Consider the following 14,683-nt stretch of genomic DNA (forward strand, 5'->3'; position numbering starts at 1 on the left):
AGGATGGGGATAGCGGGGAGGGGGCGCATCGGGATGGGGGAACTGGGATGGGGACAGCAGGATGGGGATAGCAGTGGGGGGGCACATCGGGATGGGGGCGCCAGGATGGCAAGACCGGGAACAGGGAGTCGAGATCTCCAGGGGCACTAAAGAGGGGACGGAACACTGGGATGGGGGGCACCAGGGCCCCAAACCACGGGGATATGGAGATGCCCCTCAGGGTGCTCTGGCTGCAGGAGAGAAGGGGAGAAGCCACCGTGGGACCGCTGGGCAGCCACAGCCCATCCCCAAATTTCCCAGGGAAAAGGCGGGGGGGCTCTATGCACAGTGGGGTTGTCCCCAGGAAGGTTTGGGGACSTCCAGCAGCAGCCACCTCCCCCCTCCCCAACACTGCAGGAGCTGGAGGGCAGGATCTGCCCCCCCCTCCATTTCCCCCCTGGATTTGGGGTCCAGGAGCCCAAAGAGGGGGGGCTTCGTGGCCAGGGGGGCTCTGGCTCGGCCTCTTCATTGTCCCTTCCCAGAACAAAGGTCTCYGTCCCCGGAGCCGGGTGCCGTCCTGGGGACACGCGTGGCCGTGAGGACACAGTGTGGGGACACACGTGTGTTGGGGACACGCAGGGTGGAGGACGCAGGGGGACCAGGAACAGCGGGTAGAGGACACACAGGGACGCGGACACGCTCTGCCGCTCGCGCATCCCCTCGCRCGCGAATCCCGGGGCCAGAGCCCARGCCCCACCATTCGTATCCGAGGAGGCCAATTAAATCGCACGTGCTGGGAATGTCGATGGCCCCGGAGCAGCGGGAGCGGGCTGGCGGGCGGGGGGACCCTTTCCTCACCTGCTCCCATAAATGCTGGCTACCCCCCAGAGGATCTAAGCAGGGGTTAATGAGGGCTTGTTAATTAATGAGGCCTTGCCCAGGAGACCTGTACAGGGAGGAGAGGGGCAGACAGGGCTCAGGCCAGGAGGAGGAGCCCCAGGTTGAGCCCCTGGGGACCCCTCAACACGCACTGATGGGGGACAATCCACCTGCCCCCCCCCGGGGCCGAGCAGCCACGCGGCTGGGCGCGAAGCAGGGACAGGCTCCGCCACCTCCTCTATCCACATCTTTATTAGCTGCCTGYGCACACGGCAAACCCAGCGAGGACCCGGCGCAGCGGCAGCGCCACGGGGGTTAGCGCAGAGCTGCCGGAGCAGCGGCGGGGCCCCCGGGCASCCCGGGGCGGGGGGACAGCCCCAGCCCCACAGCTCGGCTGTACCCCCAGCTCTGCCTTCCGCCCCTGTGCACGCCAGAACTAGCCAGACACGCAGGGCAGGYGGTTATGGAGAGCTAGAGCGGGCCAAGGGGGTGTTGAGGTGACACCACAGGGACACTGAGCTCCTGCCATCCCCACACACCAGGACACAAGGCCCCAGGGTCCCTCCCTGGCAGCTGGAGGGACAGCGACTCCCACCYGCTGGCCCAGGGAAGGCAGAGCAGGGAGAGGGCAGCGGGGACCTGCAGAACCGACACCGCACAACCCAGGCCAGCCCCGGGACCCCCAGTAAGTGATGGGAGCAGAGCTGGGACTCATCCCGCTCCTGGGGCGGCCGGGAGGCAGGGACAGCCCCTCAGTGACAGGGTCAGGACAGGGAGTCATCCACACTCGTCACCCCGCACTGGGGCCGTCATGTTGACAGTGCCAGGCTCAGGGCAGTGCCGTCTGTGCCGCCGCAGCGTCCCCCGCGTGACGACACCGCGACTCCAGCCGGCCAGTGTCCGTGGAAGCGGCAGGGGAGGAACAGGCCACAAGTCCCCGCTCCGGGCGGCGCGTCAGTCGCTGGCGCTGTCCTCGCTGTCTGAATACGTCCCCAACAAGCTGAGGGAGGATGTGGTGCCCGGGACTGGGGGACAGGAGTCTGGAAGCCAAGCAGAGAGCAGACGCCGTGAGGTTTGGCCCTCGCCAAACCGCAGAGCCCCCGGGCCCAGCACAACCTGCCCTGCTCCGTCAGGCACAACAGGGAATCTCAACAGGACCRACAGGGTTGAACGGGGCAGGGGAGACCCCGCACCCTCCTCCTCCTCCCCAGCCGCAGCCTCCTGCCTCACAGCAATGGGAAACGACAGCAACGGTGGCCCAAGGTCTCAAACACCCTGTCCCCAAGTGGGTGACACTGAGAGGAACCTGCTCAGTTGCCCTTTTCCCCCTCAGCCATTGCAGAGTCGGTAGATTTTGCAAGAGGGCTCGAAACCAAAGCAATTTTGTTGCTGTTATTATCGTATCTCACTCTTGTGAATTGTATCTGGGCACCAAGGAGCTGTTTGGAAGCTTTCAACCCTGCCAGYGTCTCCAAGGTCCTGGCTGGCGGCCAGAGGCCAGGAAGGGGCCTCCCCTCTCTGCAGCACATCAGGTGCTGCGTTGTCTCCAGGAAACAAGGACAACCCCCTCTCAGAGCACCACGGTCACATCTGCCCCACAACAAAGACTCGTCCCCACAGCCTTGGTGCTCAGGACAAGGCAGAGCGCAGCAGTGTCACCGCATCCTTCCCCGTCCCTCGCCTCAGACGACACAAGCTGACCCCTGCATGAGCYGGTACCTGCGCTGGCCGTGGCGCCTTGTTTCTCCGTCCCGTTGGCCAGGGTGGCACCCGGCTTTGGCTTCTTCACCGTGACCAGCCCGGCGAGCTGGGCCTTGCTGCTCAACGCGCCCACGCTCCGCTCCCAGCTCTCCGTCTTGGGCTTCTTAGTCTGGGGCTGGGGCTCCTGTGGAAGGAAATGGGGACATGAGAAGGAAACTGCTGAAAGCAGCAGCACAGGGAGCAAGAGACAAGGGAGAGCCTGCTGGAGCAGCCCTTCCTTCCCTGGGGTGACCAGCACCAGCAGGACAAACAGGGATAACGGGWACGGATGCGAACAGCTGCAGAGCAGCCCTTGGGGGTGAACGTCCCGTTGCCTCCCAGTTCTATCTAGGCAGGCAGGGCTGGGGCTGCGCAGCGGGACTGGGCGCCTGCAGGTGGCCGGGTCACCGAAATCAACCTCTCCGGGGCTGCAGATTAGTGCCAGGCCAGGGGACATCGCTCAGATTAACCCAGCCCAGCTCAGAAACAAGGCAKCTTCGATCAGGCTCAACAGACAGAGGTCCCTGCAGACACGGATCGACATCACAAAACGACAGCGCTCGGGGGCCTGTCTGCAGGGATAATCCCTCCCCTGGAACCGAGCGCTGAAAGCTCCTTTGTCCTGCCTGGCTCCGGCACAGAGCYGGACAGAACTGAAGGACAGGCCGTCCCAGGCACTCGTTTTGCTGCTGCTAATTTTCCAGAGTGGTGAAATCAAATCCAAGGGATGACCGAGGCACTGGCAAGAGCATCCTTTGTGAGATGCCAGGGGAGGGGAGCCACATCCACAGCAAGAGCAGAGGTGAGCTGCCTCCCAGCCGAAACCATCACCTTTTTCATCAGATTCCAGTTAAAATCACCAGCTGATCCCTGTGGCATTTCAATCYAGCACGCGGGGACAGCAGCTTTGTAGGTTGCTCACGCATGACAGGCACTAGGACTCCAGCCCCCACGCGGAGCAGGGGCAGGAGGGACAACACGCAGCCACTCAGGGCAGCAGTTAGGGCTTGGGGGAGGAGATGCAGCAAGGGGCAAAGCTCCGTGCCCGCCCTCACCTCCTGCAGGATGTCTGTGGGTTTCAGTTTGGCCGCGGGCTTCGCGGGGCCTCTAGCGGGCTCCTGGGCAGCGTCGGAGTCGAGCAGCAGCCGCCGGCTCTGGGCCTGCTCCAGCATCGCCCTGCGAGGAGGAAGGGCTGGAGGCGGCTCRGCGCCCAGCTCTTTGTTGCGAGGGCGACGCGAGCTCAGCGGCTCAGCAAGGATCCAGTTGCTCGGGTGCTTTTTATAACTCCTCACCGGGAATCAGGTCCCAGCAGTCACCCTGATCTCCCCATCAGGGAGGTGATCAAGTTCCCCGATCTGCCCCAAACGCGCTTCCCTCTCCCACCCCGAACACCCACCCGTGACAAACGGCCCCAGATGTCCCCACAGCCCAATCGGGACAACATCCCACCGATCCAGCTCCCCCAAAGTCATCCCCTCGAGCAGCATTTCCCTTAGCCCTCACTCCACGGCCCTGGGGCTGCCGAGCAGAGGCCCAGCCGCAGCCCTGCCTGCCCAGCCGGTGTCACACGCCCAGGGACCCTTCCAGCCCACTTACTTCATCTCCTGCTCATCCTCCTCTTGCTCCTTGCGCTTCTGCTCCTCCTCGTACTCCTTGTACTGCTTCAGCATGGCCTCAAAGTCCACATTCGCCTGGCGCTGATTGAGCTCCTTCAGCTCCTGCAGGTTCTCCARAACCTCCATCTCCAACTTGGAGTCYTTGGTTCGATTCTCCAGGACCTGGGTGAGGAAGATGAGGAGGAAGCCAAGGTGAGGTGAAACAGCAGGACCCACCAGCAAGGTCTGACACAGCCCCTATGCCAAGGACAGCTCAGAWGGCACTAACAAGCCTAACTTCCATGCCTTAAAATGCACAATAGGAGCAAACTACAACCTGTCACAAGTTACAGCATGGAAAAACCTCCTGGAGGCAGGAAAAGGGCTCCTGTCTGTCTGTTTGGGCTCCAAGAAATGCCCTGGAGCACAGCAGTACCTCAGGAGCCTGAAGAACTAAGCTGGCAGCTACCAGAGTTTCCTGCTCTGCGCAGGAAAGGCCGCTGGAGCGGGCAGCRGGTCTGCGTGCTGCAGAGAAGGGCACGCGCCAGTACCTTCATAGGGTTGTTCAGCTCTTCGTCTTCCCTCTCCTTCTGCATTCGCTTCTCCTCTTCCTCCAGGAGCTTCTCYGCTTGGAAGTTGCGGGTGGCCCCGTGCTCCATGGTGTAGTCCGTGTTCTCAGGATCTGTCTATGGAAGAAGGGAAATGGTCACCCTAGGGGAATCCTCCTGCAGGCATTCTGCCTAAAAACGTCACTTCAGAGCCGCACAGGAACGTCTTCCTGATCTGTGTTTTTTCATGGCATGTGCAGGCAACCACCTGCACCCTCAGTGTTCTCCTATGGGTGATTTGCCACTAACCCCTRTCCCTGTGATAAGAGACATTTCAGGGCTACAGACTGCTCCAAATAAGGGAAAAACCATCAAACAGCACACACTCCAATTCTGTCTTTGCTGGGATACCCCAAGAGCCCAGAAAATCCAGAACCATCCAAAGAAACTTCACCTTGAACGTGATCTCTGCCAAGCAGCGCGTGCACTTGATGTAGAAGCGGAAGATGGGAAGCCCCAGGTACACCTCGTTCTGCACAGTCTCCTTACGGGCGTTGAACTTCTTCCCCTTGTAGATGTACTCGCCACACGTCTTGCACCTGGGAACAGCATCAGGGAAGTCCGCAGCACATCAAAGGAAGAAAACAAAAAGCCTGAGCAAACCCCAAGTGATTCCCAGGCCGGGTCAGCGCAGGTTCTGCCCAGCGGTTGTTTTTGTCCTTTGTAAGCTCTGCACGTATTCCCCGAGGAGCCCCCAAACGTCCCCCAGCCTCTTCTTGGGGACGGAGCCACCGCGAGGGGCGGCTCCGCTGCTGGCCAGGGCAGCCGGGCGAAGGCCAGACACGCTCCCCTCTTCTCGGGCTGCCTCCCCCCGGGCCCCTCTTACCGCATGTTGAAGGGAGCCATGAGCCGCACCACATACTGCCGGTCCTTGGGGAGCTTGAGCTTGGGGATCTTCGCGGGGTCGAAGTCGGGCGGGTAGTATTTCTGGGGGGGCAGAGCAGAGGCGCGTGCTGGGCGCGGAGGGGCGGCAGCCTCAACCCCTGCGACCTCCCCCGGCCCCGAACACCCCCCTGGGCCAGGGACCCCCCAGCACCTCCTGCCCCGCGCCCCCCCAACCACGCGGGACCCCCACACACACACACAGCCCAAGGACCTTCCCCAGGACCCCCAGCCGGCGGAGCCCCAAAGCCCCCGCCCCGGATCAAGGACCCCCCTCCGGACCCCTGGGACCCCAAAGACCCCGGACCCCCCAAAGACCCCCCTCCTCTCCCACAGGACCAGAGCCCCGGGCCCGGTCGCTGCCCCCAGCCCGCCCCCCCCCCAACTCACGTTCAAAACCTTCCGTTCCGACATGGCTGCCGCCCCCCTGCCCGCACCCGCGCGACGTGACGCGCCCCCAGCAACCGCCCCTTCCTCTACTTCCTGGAAACAACCCCCGCCCTCCGACGTCACTCATTGGTGCGTACATCACCGCCGGCAGAGCCTATTGGCTACCTCTGCTGCCTGTCGGCCAACCCCGCCCCCGCGGGCTCGGTGTGCTCCAGGCCGAGTGCCCGTGCGCGCTCCGCGGGCGGAGAGGAGCGTTCCGGGCGGGGGAGGCCCGGGTCGGGTCCGCCCAGGCCTTATAGGGGCCATAGGGACCGCAGGGAGCTGCCCGGGCCATGGGCACCACTGCAGGCCCGGGAGTGGAGCCCAGTAGGGCCAGCACGAGCCCACAGGGACCCGCGCAAGCCCTTCATCCCTGTGCCCCTCCCCGGTGTCTCGTGCCACCCCCACCCAGCCCCCGCAGGGACCGGGGTCCCCTCTGCCGCCCCGGGCTCCTCCCGACCCCGCGGGGAGCAGAGAAGGAGACGCGGGCGCTTCGGGAGGCGCTTTATTCAACGCGTGGGGCTGGGGGACGGGGACTCCCCAGTTCCGGGGTCCCTGGGGTTGCGGTGGGGGACGGGAGGGGGTCACCAGGCCTCAGGGGTGCCACGGTCTGTGGAAACAGCCTCTGGGGGAGCCCCTTGGTGCCCCTGGGGGACCCCCTTGGTGCCCCGGGGAGGGCAGAGGAGCCATGGGGTCCCCCTGGGGTCCCCCTAGCGCCCCTGGGCGGCTCCTGCCCCATGGAAGTGCCCAAGGCGCCTTCCTAGGGTCTCCTCGCCCCGTCCTGGGGGGATACTGGGCATGCTGGGGGACACGGGGTGGCGCAAAGGTCCCTCTGCCCCGCGGGAGGGCCCTGGGGTGCCGCGGAGGTGTCCCGGTGTTGTTGGCTGGCTCCTAGAGGGAGCCCCAAACGAGGGCAGCCCAGAGCCCACAGCGGGGCGAGGAGTTCCCTGGGCGCCATCGCGGGACCCCCTTCCCGCGGCAGGGTCCTGGCTCCCATGGGGATGCGCGTGGGCGCTACGCGGGGCCCCCGTCGCGGCCTGGGGAGCCCCTGTCCCCGCGCGGGGCGGCGCGGGGCTCGGCGGCGCGCAGCGCGGCGGGCAGCGTGAGCACGCCGGCGCGCAGGTCGCTGTAGGCGCGGGGCAGCGTGCCGCGCGTGATCCAGCGCCGGCTGCCCGGCTGGTACGCGTGCACCAGGTGCGTGTCCCGGTACGTCTCGTGGCTGTAGCCGCCCAGCACGAGGAGCTCGGCGCCCAGCACGGCGGCGCTGCCGGACACGTGCGCGCGGGGCAGCGGGCTCAGCAGCACCCACAGGTCCAGGCGCGGGCTGTACACCTCGAAGGCCAGCTGGTCGCTGTAGCCGCGCTGCCCGCCGCGCTGGCACAGCCCGCCGGCCGCGTACAGCTGCCCGCCCGCCGCCTCCATGACGTGGCCGGCGCGCTCGCCGTTCATGGGCGCCAGCGGCGCGGCGGGGCCGTCGGCGGCGTAGCGCAGCAGCGACGCCCGGCAGCGGCTCGCCTCGTCGCAGCCGCCCGACACGTAGAGGGCACCGTCGAGGGCGCAGGCTGCGTGCCCGCACAGCGCCTCGGGCAGCGGCTGGCACCGCCTGCGGGGACAGAGACGCGGGCACGGTAAGCAGGGCTGCCCCGGGAGCAACCCTGCCCGCCGTGGAGCCGCCCAACGGCCAACAAGCAGCGTCAGCCAACAGCTGATGGACACCCCGTGCTTGGCGCTGGAGAACACGTCATGGATTCCCCAACGTGGTCCAACCCACAGCAGACTCTCCTGCAGGGCACTCATCAATGAGCTATGGACTATGTAGGAGCAGCTCTGGCCAGCCCCCAGTGGGCACTGCTGGTAGACATTCAAGTGATTCCTCTCATTGGCAGGGGGCTATGAGCCTCCCAGTGGTCAAGAAACCTATTTGTGAGCCAGCGGTCACAAATTTGTGACCACACTGGTCAACAGCCAATGGACCTCAAAGGACAGTCAGTCCCAATGGAGCTCAAAGGACAGTCAGTCCCAATGGAGCTCAAAGGACAGTCAGTCAACACCCCATGGGCCTCCCCCAAAGGCTGCTGTTAGACAGCTCATCATCTGTTCACTATTGGAGGGACCACATTGGCCAGTGACCCAAAGATCAGTCAGTGGGCACGCCTGGGCAACTGGAGGGGCTGCCAGGGCAGATGAAGGTGGGTGGGTGGGTGGGGAGGCCTCACCTCCACGTGTTGGTCGCCAGGTCGTAGCACTCCACGGAGTCCGTGCAGTAGAGCTCATCTGAGCTGCCCCCCAGGGCGTAGATGAACCCCCCAAGTCCCACGGCCGCGAAGTAGCTCCTGCCGCAGTTCATGCTGGCCAGGTGCTCCCAGGAGTCTTCCATGGGCAGATACCTGGAGTTGAGAGGCCAAGGGGAGGAGAGCTCTTAACCCCAACACTGGCACGTGATGTTGAGGTTGCTGAGAGCAGCCTCCTACCCACAAGCAGCCAATGGATGCAGTAATGTCCAAAGGCCACGTGGCATCTCCAGGTGGGAACCTCCCTGTGCCATCCTTAATGTATCCCATACTGTTCCCGAGTAGGTGGGCACTCGAAGGCCGGGAACCTCCCAGGCTGCACCCAGCCACCCAACCCAGCCAATGACTACTTGATAACTCAATCTCAGTTGATTGATAACTCAATTTCAATTGAATTATCAATCAATTCAATTCATCAATTCAATATCATTCAATTGACTTATCAATCAAGATTGATAACTTGATAACTCAGTCTGAGATAACTCGATCTCAGAAGAGCTGGAGCCCACGTGGAACCCCTGGGTGTCCCAGCCCCTTGGAAGGCCACTGACACCACAGTGTCTCGTCCCTCACCTGTAGACACTAGCCAGGGTGTCCCGGGCCCCGTAGTAGTGCTTCCCGCCCAGGACGTAGAGCGCGTTGCCGATCACCACCACGGCGTGGCGGAAGCGCGGGCCGTCGGGGAAGCGCCCCAGCGGCCGCCATTCCACGCGCTTCACCAGCCCCACGGCGCTGAGGTAGCGGTGGGCGAACCAGAGCTGCCTGCTGGGCTTGCGCGCGGCCATGTCGGTGGTGAGCGTGTCCCCGCCGCAGACCACCAGCACCTCCGGCCAGGAGCGCACCCGGCACGGCAGCTGGGCCGTGGGGGACAAACTGGCCACCACGAGCTGGCGGAGGAGCCCGGGGTTGGCTGCTCCTGCCGTCACCGATGGGATCTTCTTCAGCTCCTGGCCGGACATGAGGGCAAAGCGAACAGAGGATAGGACTTCCTCGGCTTCGTTGTCCTCTCCGCCTCCGTTGGCTACGAGCCAGCGGGATGCTGCTTCCAAGGCTTCTAGCTCGTGGAGGACGTTGAGGGCGTCAGAGCGGAGGAGGCGGATGAGGAGGTGCGCGGGGAGGTCCAGGAAGGCTGGCGTGGCCACCACGCTGGGGAAGGTGGCCAAGATGAAGTCCTCGGCTGCGCGGCCGACGTGGGCCAGCCCGTAGTCCACAGCGAAGGCCAGCACGTCCGGGCCCGTCTCGGGGGTGAGGCCGTGGGTGAAAACATCGAGGCAGAGCGTGAGGAGCCCCCAGGCCTGGTAGCGCAGGGAGGTCTCGGCTGCCTCCAGCACCGCGGGCCAGGGCCCCGCCACGGCGCCCGTGTAGGCGAAGGAGAGCAGGAGGTGCAGCTCGGCCGCCGACAGCTTGGTGGGCAGCGGCGTGGCCGGGTCGTGGGCCGCCTCGCGCATGGGGCACGTGAAGAGGGCGCGGAAGAAGTCGCAGGAGCAGCTGAGGGCCAGGCGCTGCACTGAGCGGGAGGGAGCAGACAGTGTGGGGGCAGCGGGGGCCCGGGCGTCCTGGCGCTGCCCGCTGTCCCCGAGAGCCGGCCCCCCTCTCCACCATTGGATCGWGGAGTCATTATGGTTGGAAAAGAGCTTGGAAATCATCGAGCCAGCCGCCTGCTAAGCGCTGTCCCAACYGCCCGGTCTGCTCGTGGGCTGAGCGCTGCCGACGGYGCTGCCGMCGYGGCCCTGCGCAGCCTGYTCCGTGCTGCGCCGCCCTGTCCKTGCGGATTTATTTTCYGGTATCTACCCTGAAGCTCCCCGGCGCAACGTGAGGCTGTTTCCCCAAGGCCACCCCGGAAGGGGACAGTCCTGCGATGCCTCCAGCTCCGCACCCAAGGCTTCACCCGCGACCGATGACCAGGGGCTGCCAGCACCAACCCCCGCCAGCGCCCAGGCCCCACACCAAGGGACCCGCGTGTCCCCCCCGCAGGGGACCTCACCTGGAATCACCTCGTCCCCCGCCTGCAGCCGGAGGTCGCATCCCAAGCCGCTGGCGTGGAGTTGCTCCATGGACCTCAGCGTCTCCCACTGCTGCTCCAGGGGCTCGGGGCGGGCCTGGGGGGTGCCCCCCGGCTGTGGGGCACAGGCTGCCACCACCCGCGGGGCCCCCAGGGCCTGCGCGGTCTCCTCCACCTCCTTCTCCTTGCCGTGGGGCAGGGTGCCGCCGTAGGCGAAGGCCAGCACGGCCCGCCAGCCCCATGGCGTGGCCCCCGGCGGCAGCGCCACGTGGGGCACGGAGCCGTGGGGCCGCTCCCCGCTCCGGCCCTCCAGGAACTGGAGGAAGAAGGAGCTGACGGAGGCCAGGACCACGGCGTGGGCCACGTCGCCCTCGGGGCCCACGGCCACGTCCACGAGCTGCCCCGCGGCGCGGAGCTCKTCGGCCGTGGCCAGGAAGCGGCCGGCGTGCGCGCGGTCCCGCAGGTGCCACCGGCTTCGGGGCGGCCCCTCCGCCACCCACATGCTGCCTGTGGAAACACRGCGGTGCCGGCGTCAGCGCGTGGTTCCTGCAGCCCTGAAGCCACCCGAAACCATCTCTGGGGCCACGCAGCCCATGGCCTCGATGCTCCGTCCCGGGAGAGCCCGATGGTCACCGGACCTCGTGCGACCACGTCCCGTCTCCCGGCCGCGCGCGCCGCGGTCCCTCATGTGTCACTGTTGCCCGGTTCTGTTGTGCGCTGTTGCTCGCACACCAGGCAGTCACAACACCGGCGTCTCTCGTGTCGCCTGTTGTTTTGTGGGGAGTCTTTGGTGTTGCCTTGTGTGTATCCTCTAGCTCGCGTGTCRCGTCACGCGGTGTCGCCTGTGTATTGTCCTCTCCGTTGCATCCTACAGCGTGCTACACCGTGCTGTGCTGTCGTGCTCTCCTGTAGCCCGGCTGGCATTGCTGCTGCTTCCCGTGCCACCCCGTGTGTCCCGCCTGTTGCCGCGCGCTGTGCGTTGCGTTGTGCGTTGGGTGCCGCGCGCTCRGCCGCGTGTTGTCCCCCTTACCGCCTGTCCCGCTCCTGGACGCTCCCGTGACCCCCGAGGAATGCGTCCGGGTAATTATAGCCCGAGGTGGACACGTGGCCCCGGTGACGGGCCCAGGGTGGATGGAGGACCCGGGGCTTCGGTGACCTCGTGATGGGACCACGTTGGCCACCCGGGTCACCCGGGGACAGGGAAGCCGCAGGGAGAGGGAGCCAAGGAAGGTGCTGGAGCTCTCCCTGCTCCCGGGCAGTGAGAGGGCGGGCAGGGACCGGGCAGGCCCTGCTGGGCTCTCCAGCCCCTCAGACACTCCCAGGAGAACCAGGGCACCCAGCGGAGCAGCTGGGGCGAAGGGCACCGAGATGCCACCACCACCTCCGCCTGGATGTCCAGGGAGGCTCCCGGGAACATCCTGCCCACAGAACAAGTGCGCGGGGCAAGCCACGCGGCCTGGCACGGCCACCGCAGTGTGTCCCCAGTTTGTCTTCTCCTCTGCCGTCCTCCTCTTCCCAAATCCCTGTGCCTCCCGCTTCCTGATCTCCCTTAGCATCACAGCTAAACTTCATCTTCCTTTTTCACTTTTTTTTTTGGCATGTCAGCCCCAGCACAAAAAACACCCTGAAAACATCTGGAAAACATCAAAATTGAGTGGCAACTGTTGATTTGACAACATATTTATTATTATACAATATCTTATTACACATTTAAAGGATAACTTGGAGGCTACAGCTTGGGAGGTCCTGTCAGCCTCCAGCCCTCTTTTTTACCTATCTTCATTAAAGCAGCAGTAATTCCAAAACCCAAACATGCAGTGGTACCAGTCATGTAACTGTGGGCTGGAAAAGAGAAAACAAACCAAAAAAAAAGATCTATTAGGGCAAGAGAACAATACTGCAGATCGGGGCAACCTGGAATGTGGCGACTTGACCATAAGTCATGTCGGCTGCTGACAGTAGTTTACTTCAAGCAGCAGTTTAAAGGTGTTAACACTACCTCAAGAGCAGGGAGGTTTTCRCTCATATTTATCCAGACTTACTTCGTGCACCTAAGACGGCTCCTGTGGCACAGCCTCCTATGAAATAATTCAAAGGATCCTCTGGTTTCTCGCGGATTTGGGCACTGAGGCAGGTGGTCACGCCAAACACCGCTCCTAGTGTGGCTGCAGACAAATGGCAGGAAGAAAAAAATCCCTCAAGGAACTCGGYATTAAATACCAGGAATACCTGTTTTAAGAGGCATGGTGCTGCACAGGAGTTCCTCCGGAAGAACAGAGAAGGGAAACTGAAGCTTTGGGACCTGATTTAATTCCCTGTGGCCATGGGACCTTATGATGAGTCTAATTATTAGCTCATTTTGGGCACCTCTGGTGTGGGAGCAGTGCAGCCCCTGCACACACGGGCCCCTCGGGTCTCTCCCAATTCCCCACTAAACCCACTGCACATCCCAGCACATCAAGGTGAGTTCAAATGGCTACAAAGGCCACCTTGTCCCCAGGGGCTTATTATTTCCTAATTAAATCAGATGAACCACCTACAAAGTGGCACTTTCTTGTCAACTAGACAACTTGTCAACTGTTTGCCTTGTTGACCAGCTTGTCAACATCGTGCAGCAGAAAGGGCCACCAACAAGCAAATAATGACTGACATACAAATAAGGAGCGTGGCAGAGAGGACAGCAAAAGGAATTATCCGCTGTAATGCRCTGCACGTAACCTGGGAGCCGTTTTGGCTCCGGACTTTGGTCTTGGCAAACCCATGGGGACGCGGCGCTGGGCGGGCAGGGCCAGGGACCCCGCGAGCCCTTACCCAGGGTGACGGTGTCGGCGGCCGCCATCTGCGYGGCGGCGAGGGCCGAGCCGGGCCGCTGCAGGATGATGCGGTAGGCAGAGATCACCAGACCTGCAGCGGGAGAAGCGAGCGGCGTGAGCGGCGCCAGGGGCACCGCGGCACCGACGGACCCCACACGGGCTCCCCTTATCAGCCCCTCGTCCTACTGCTCGTTGGCGGAATAAATAAATGWTTAAACAAACAAACRAATAARTAATTAAAGGAATAAGGGTTTACAATACAAAACGGGTATAAAACGGAAAACAAGGGCACCGCGGCACTGGTGCTGACAGAATCCACACGGGTTCCTGTTATCGGCCCCTTGTCCTGCTGCTCGCGGGCGGAATAAATAAATAAATAGATTTAAAAAATACGTAATTAAAGAATAAATAATTAAAGGAATAAGGGTTTAAAATACAAAACGGGGGTATAAAAGAGAAAACAAGGGCACTGCAGCGCCCGGCGCTGACAGAACCCATGTGGGTTCCCGTTATCAGCCCCTCGTCCTGCTGCTCGTTGGCAGAATAAACAAACAAACAAATAAATAAATAAACGAATAAATAATTAAAGGAATAAGGGTTTCAAATACAAAACGAGGGCATAAAACAGAAAACAGGGGTGTAAAGCACAAGGGGGCCAAGGCTGTGGCGGCGGCGAGGCGGGCGCCGCGGGGGAGCGCGGGGGGCCGCGGGGCTCACCRGCCGTGGCGCCCAGGCGCGTGGTGAGCCAGGTGCGGCGCGGGCAGGCCTGGCCCTCGGGCCCGTCCCAGTACTCCTCCATGGCGCGGCAAGGGCGGCCGCGCTCTCGCGAGATGGCGGCGGCGGCGGCTCCGCCCCGGGCGCCATGGCCCGCGCGTGAGGCGCCCCTGGAGGCGGGAAGCGGCGGCGCCGCCATCGCCCGGGCCCGCGCGGGCGCCGTGAGGCAGGGAACGGCCCTAACAATAAATAACAATAACAATTAACAATAACAATTAATAACAATTAATTAATGTTAATATTAATATGAGGTTCATTTCTGAAGTGCTCTCTCAAGCTCCTGTTCCAGCCCGAGGGCCATGGAGGGAGAAGGGGGTCCCAGCTGCTGGGATACTGAAGTTTGAGCATACACCCCCAAACTATGAAACGTGGCTACTCCATTATTTTTTTTTCTACTGTGCTTTCTGTTTTCAAGATACACTTAAATCATGCGATTCCTTTGCAGCCGTTAGCAGTAGTTTTGATGCTGTTGCATGAGGGATCCTTTTCACTTAACGTTTCCTCATAAAGATTGTGACACACTTGGACCACAGTCTCCACACATATTCTCCAGAAGTGAAATCCATAAGCTTTTATCTGAGCTCTGCACTTCTTTTTTTTTTTCTCTTTCATTTTATACAACAAGTTTCAATGCTTTATTTGTGCATTTCACAACCACATTAGAGTCACCCAAACCCACCTTTTCTGGATA

The 14,683-nt window shown here is 62.7% G+C and overlaps 4 protein-coding genes across 4 annotated transcripts in view; all 4 read right to left on the reverse strand.

Annotated features, from left to right (window-relative positions):
• SHD (Src homology 2 domain containing transforming protein D) overlaps positions 1-1,671 on the reverse strand; it is a 4,725-nt gene extending 3,054 nt beyond the window's left edge. The window contains exon 1 of the mRNA XM_026035165.1: positions 1,646-1,671. Coding sequence (XP_025890950.1) covers positions 1,646-1,671 — 26 coding nt within the window. The remainder of the gene's footprint in view (positions 1-1,645) is intronic.
• YJU2 (YJU2 splicing factor homolog) lies at positions 1,228-6,108 on the reverse strand. Its single transcript, XM_026035235.1, has 8 exons — positions 6,074-6,108; positions 5,628-5,728; positions 5,196-5,340; positions 4,745-4,879; positions 4,195-4,376; positions 3,654-3,774; positions 2,578-2,743; positions 1,228-1,898 (listed from the first exon to the last, which is right to left on the reverse strand). Exons 1-8 carry the CDS (start codon positions 6,095-6,097, stop codon positions 1,813-1,815), a joined length of 960 nt encoding a protein of 319 aa, XP_025891020.1. The 5' UTR covers positions 6,098-6,108; the 3' UTR covers positions 1,228-1,812.
• A 714-nt stretch (positions 6,109-6,822) lies between these two features.
• Positions 6,823-10,910, reverse strand: KLHL33 (kelch like family member 33). Its single transcript, XM_026035166.1, has 5 exons — positions 10,388-10,910; positions 8,977-9,910; positions 8,329-8,499; positions 7,198-7,715; positions 6,823-6,893 (listed from the first exon to the last, which is right to left on the reverse strand). Exons 1-5 carry the CDS (start codon positions 10,905-10,907, stop codon positions 6,823-6,825), a joined length of 2,214 nt encoding a protein of 737 aa, XP_025890951.1. The 5' UTR covers positions 10,908-10,910.
• Positions 10,911-12,081: 1,171 nt separating this feature from the next.
• Positions 12,082-14,017, reverse strand: NDUFA11 (NADH:ubiquinone oxidoreductase subunit A11). The gene is made up of 4 exons (XM_026035255.1): positions 13,936-14,017; positions 13,217-13,309; positions 12,448-12,570; positions 12,082-12,247 (listed from the first exon to the last, which is right to left on the reverse strand). The coding sequence occupies exons 1-4, from the start codon at positions 14,015-14,017 to the stop codon at positions 12,135-12,137; spliced, it is 411 nt and encodes a 136-aa protein (XP_025891040.1). The 3' UTR covers positions 12,082-12,134.
• Positions 14,018-14,683: the final 666 nt, after the last annotated feature.

Source organism: Nothoprocta perdicaria, unplaced genomic scaffold (assembly GCF_003342845.1).
Source record: "Nothoprocta perdicaria isolate Ctin4 unplaced genomic scaffold, notPer1 scaffold_157, whole genome shotgun sequence".
NCBI lineage: Eukaryota > Metazoa > Chordata > Aves > Tinamiformes > Tinamidae > Nothoprocta > Nothoprocta perdicaria.